General features: G+C 40.2%; 1 protein-coding gene across 1 annotated transcript in view; it reads right to left on the bottom strand.

The window, feature by feature from the left end:
• Positions 1-5,229, bottom strand: part of LOC109303614 (myosin heavy chain, clone 203-like) — a 115,335-nt gene that overhangs the window by 17,818 nt on the left and 92,288 nt on the right. The window contains exons 7-8 of the mRNA XM_019525814.1: positions 3,644-3,810; positions 2,167-2,305 (exon numbers count right to left, since the gene is read on the bottom strand). Coding sequence (XP_019381359.1) covers positions 2,167-2,305; positions 3,644-3,810 — 306 coding nt within the window. The remainder of the gene's footprint in view (positions 1-2,166; positions 2,306-3,643; positions 3,811-5,229) is intronic.

Raw genomic sequence — 5,229 nt, 5'->3', positions numbered from 1 at the left:
CAGGTCCCTTCTGACCCTAGAAACTATGAAACTATGACCTGAACCTGTTCAGCCTCAGAAGAGGAGACTGCGGGGGGACCTGGTGGCTTCCTACAAACAGATCAGGGGAGATCAACAGCAAATAAGAGAAGAGTCCTATTCTCCCCAGTTCCACCTGGGGTGACAAGGAACAATGGTAATAAGCTGATGGAAAATAGGTTTAGATTAGAGACCAGAAGGCAATATTTTACAGTTAGGGTGGCCAGAATATGGAAGCAACTTCCCAGGGAAGTGGTCCTCACCCCTACCTTGGATAAATTCAAAAAAAGGTTAGATGATCACCTGTCTGGGGTCTTGTGAACCCAGCATTCATTCCTGCCTGTGGCAGGGGGTCAGGCTGGATGATCTGTTCAGGTCCCTCATGACCCCAGCTACTATGAAACTATGAAGAACTGCTGCAGTACAAAAAGAAAATCCCCATGAATCACACACCACTAGTTATGACATAGCATCCCTCCCTGGAACCTATACAGAAAATCCTTACACAATTGCAACCCGTACTAGAAGACGACCCAATTCTTAAAGAAATCTTCCCAGAACCACCCATGTTAACATTTAAACAAACACTGAAACTCACCAATCTCATCACCAGAAGCAAAATTCCTACAGCCTAAAACACACTGAATGGATCCAGACTATGCAATGACAAGAAATGTAAAACCTGCCAAGACATCTCCACCACTCCCAGAATATCTCATCCAGTGCACAAAAAACCCTGGTGAAAAATATGTAGAGAAACAAAAGAACAACTGCATACCAGAATGAACACACACCAAAAATCTATGAAAGACGAAAAATACCCAATTACCTGTGAGTGCATATTTCTCACAAGATAACCACTCCCTCTCCAACCTCTCAGTTCTAATCCTCAAAGGGAATTTACAAAACACCTTTCACAGATAAGCCTAAGAACTTCACTTCATCAATCTACTGGATACAAAAAATGATGGTCTAAATATAGAGCTTGGATTTATGACGCATTATAAGTTGCTTAACTTCTGATACCCCAGGTAACTTCTCTACAGCTTACCAGCTACATTCCACCAGCAGATCACCATTTCCCTTTCCCCCCTTCCCACCTCTCTCATGCATTGTTTCTCACCCACTCTGACCCTCACTGCTAGGCATTTGCATTTTAACTGACCTGCATTCTGGCTTCCATCTCATCCAGGAGAGCACAAAACAACTGCAGATGGTCCCTCTGCCTGAAGAAAGGTGTTTCTATCTGAAAGCTTGCAAAGAAGAATTTTTCCAACTATTTTAGCTGGTCTAATAAAATATATCAGATTTACCCAAAGAACCTTGTCTGGAAGTCACAAAGTGATTCTTCCACTCTGATCAGCCCTGGAGAAGCCTCACCTGGAGCACTGTGCCCAGTTACAGGCACTGTACTTTGAGAAACTGTACTTGGACAAACTGGGAAAAGCCCCAAGGAAAACAACAAAAATGATTAGAGATGTGAAAGAATGATGAACAAGGAAAAGTTAGAAGAACTTAAGCTGTTTAGTTTGGAGAAGAGGAGGCTGAGTGGGGATTTGATTACAGTTTTCAGATGCATGAAGGGTAGTTATAAGTTATATGGCAATCAGCTGTTCCTTTTTGTCCATTGGGAACAGGGCAAGCAATAACTATCTTAAATTGCAACAAGGGAATTAAGAACAACTTTCTAACTCAGATAGTGATAACTGGAGGAACAGATTAACTAGAGAGGTTAAGTGCAAACTAGATAAATATTTGTCTTGCGTGCTTTAGAAAGGCATGTTTCTGCCTGGAGCAGGGACTTAAACCAAACTTATCTCCCTGGTTCCCTTCCAGACCTATAGTTCCAAGATTTTATGATTCTATGATCAAAGAAAGTGTAGAGGAAGGAATCAGAAATAACCAGGCCAAGATGGTAGTATTGCCAGCAGTAAAAGAAAAGTGGGGAAACTAAGAAGGTTTGGGAAGGAAGACAAGGAGTTCTGCTTTGATTATGCACTGCTTAAAATGACAAGTCACCCAGGAGATATCAGAAAGCCAGGTTGAGATGCATTGATGGATGAAGAGGAGACAGTGTAATGATTTATTTGCAAGTCACCAGCATGAAGATAACATAGCTCACCTCATATTAAGCAATGTTTCACTTACCAAATCTCTCAGTTCCCCCTGCATGTCTTGGAGTTTCCCTTTAACACGTAGATTTGCATTTTCAACCAGGTGCACCTTTGCATTTAATTGGTCAATTGTTTCAAAAAGTTTCCCCTGTGACAGCTCCAGCTCTTTTGCTCTATGGTATTGAAAGTTAAAATGTTGCTCAATCACCAGCATGCAATATTGTTTCAAAATAGATAATCAGGCATCATTAGTTTGTCCAGATTCAATTTCCAGTTGTTTTTCTCTCAGTAATAATAAATAATCACTAGGTATTAATATATGATCATCATAATCAACATCTAATTAATAACAGCATTCATGTGTAGATATTATTATTATTTTTTTTTTTTAGAGACTCTCAAAATCCTCTTAAAGGCACTATTTAGTTGTATATAGCCAGGCCGCAGTCCTGTATCATAGCTAGGCTCCCTGGAAAGATTTTGCTAGACCCCAGACCATCAGCAGGGAGTGTTATTGAGTAACAGTAGTATCATATATGGCTGCCATGACTTAGGCTGACTTAAATGGTTAACATAGGATATGGGTAAATATATACTTATAGGGTCTTAAAGATAATGCAATATCTTGTACATTGTAACTGGGATGTGTGCATGACTCGGTAGCTAAATCACTCCAGCTTTGACCCAAAATAAAGCAGGGTTGAAGTTGGAGCAGTTTTGCTCCCCATATCTCTACAGGCTCATGCTTGTGTAACAGTTACATCTAACAGCAGCTCCCTGGTGCAGAGCAGTAGCTCTCCTTGACTTCTGAAGCTGCCACAAACATACTTTTATCCACATACTTCTCTGTAACACTTTTTGCAAAACATCTCTTATAGTGAATGTTAAAGTCTATTAGGTACTGGCTTTTGGCAATAAGAGAATTAGCACAAAACAGTCTCTTTTCCCTCTTACCACCAAAAACACACCATCATCCCAGTAGCCTAGAATCACACTTGAGCTCCTCCCCTCCTCTTCCCACACTCACCCAAGACACGTCTAAGCCTTCTCCACAATTTAAATATTTCTGAAACACAAGTTTTTCTCTTTATGTTAATGACAAAACGTTCATTTTTTTAAGTCCACGAGCAACTCCTATTTTGATTGCTGTAATCTTCTATGCTCGTCTCATTCCTACCCACAGTGACCTACCTCCATCTTAAATCTAGTCTCCTTGCCCTGAAGTCTTACAATGATTCCCTTCAATGACCTCTGCTCTGTCTCCCCCCATTCTCCTCCTTCTCACTGTCTTCTCAGTATGTTTTATTACACTGCCCACTATGTGTCAGCTGTCCTTTCCATAACATTATACCAGGCCACCAATCTCTACTTATCCAACCATGTCTTTTTAAAAAATTTCTGCTTGTTCCAGAAGGCAAATGATTACAATAATTATGTGCTCAGTTCTCAAAGAAAACAAAATCATAGAAAGTCTTCCCCTTATAGTTAAAAGTAAAAACACATGCATGTACCTGTTTCTTAGTACACAATCTGAATTCATGTAGTCCTCTAAAATGTGCCTCAGTTTTTCCTCCGATTTTTCCAGCTGTTTTATTCTGAGGTTCAAGGTCTCTACTTCAGCACTGTTTGCTTCTCCTTCAGACTCCATTGCATATGTATCCTTTGCAGCTTCGAAATCCTGGAAAATCCAGGAAGTGTCAATTTTAACATTAAGATTTAGAACATCAAATGCTTCATTATGCGGTGCTTTAATACAATAACAAAACTCTTCTCCTCTTTCCAGTAAAGGATCCATGATATATATATATATTGCTTAAGTTATGCCATATGTAATCCAAATGTCTTTCTTAAGATGTTTATGTGCTCGTCTTAGCTTCTGTGGTAATCAAATGAGCATCCTTTGCCGATACAGAATGCATCTCTATTATTCATGAGAGGCATGCATATTTCATTAGTCCCAAATCATTTAGTATGTATGAAGAGTCTCAGTTTACAGCATGAGAACTACATAAAAAACGTTACGAAGCCAATTTATGGAGGAATGATGGTTCACACTTGGGGCTTGAAATGTGCATAATATTCTAGTAAACAAAGATAATGACAAAAAAATTAAGAATTTTTATGCCTTTACAAAAGGTCTCCCACTCTTAGCACAACTATATCGTTCTTTCGATTGTCTCAATGCAGAAAATAGGGTTAAGAGAAAGAATTTTACTTGTTCTAATGCAAGCTATGAATATTTAAGAGAACTATTCAGAATCTTTAAGTGACATGTTGGAATGCTAATGCAGTGCAGTTAGAAGCTTGCAAGTCTATTTCCATTCCAGTCTTTTATGGAATTATGGCCCAAAGCATTTTCCAAACACAACATTACAATAGAGATAAAGTGACTTGTACATAACCAGAAAAGCAGAGGTTTAAGGCTTCTGGTAACTTAAAACAACACCTCTTTCCAAAATGGAAGGATGAAGAATAATATGAAAAGATTCATGCACTAAGTTAATTACTTAGTAACTTTTTACCTTCATATCATAAGTACTGCATTTGGAAAAGAAAGGAAGATATTTGTATTACAATAATGCCTAGAAGCCTCACTACTCTAGAATGATGTACAAGCACAGATGAATGAAGTATGTCCTGTCCTAAAGATTTTATAATCTAAACAGTATTTAATCTCTAAATTTATGTCCAGTAGAGCTCCATATGGAGATAATTTTCAGACAAAAGAAGAAACCTAAACTGAATGTCCTGAGTCTAATCTGAGCAATCAGCAGTAGAGTTCACAGGAATAATGATTTTATATCTTTAGTAGCCAAATAGCCATCAAGAATGATTGGGGGGGAGGGAGAGGGAGGGAAAGAAGCAGGTGGGGATCGAGCCCCATACCCCGCCCTGTCCAGACCTGCTCCCCCCTTCCCTCCTGCTGCTTGGGGTCCGGGCTGTTTCCCCCCCGCCGCCCACTGCAGTGGCGGGGGGAAGGGAGGAGTGGGTCCAGGCCTGATGTGGGGGAGGACCAGGCCCAAGGGTGGGGAGAAGCTTGGCCATGGGGGGTGAGCAGCAGGCCCAGGCCAAAACCAGCAGCAGTGGGGGGGGGGGA

This window comes from Gavialis gangeticus, unplaced genomic scaffold (genome assembly GCF_001723915.1).
Source record: "Gavialis gangeticus isolate Ggan-Ray unplaced genomic scaffold, GavGan_comp1, whole genome shotgun sequence".
In the NCBI taxonomy this organism is placed as follows: domain Eukaryota; kingdom Metazoa; phylum Chordata; order Crocodylia; family Gavialidae; genus Gavialis; species Gavialis gangeticus.
This window is presented reverse-complemented; position numbering and strand designations above follow the sequence as displayed.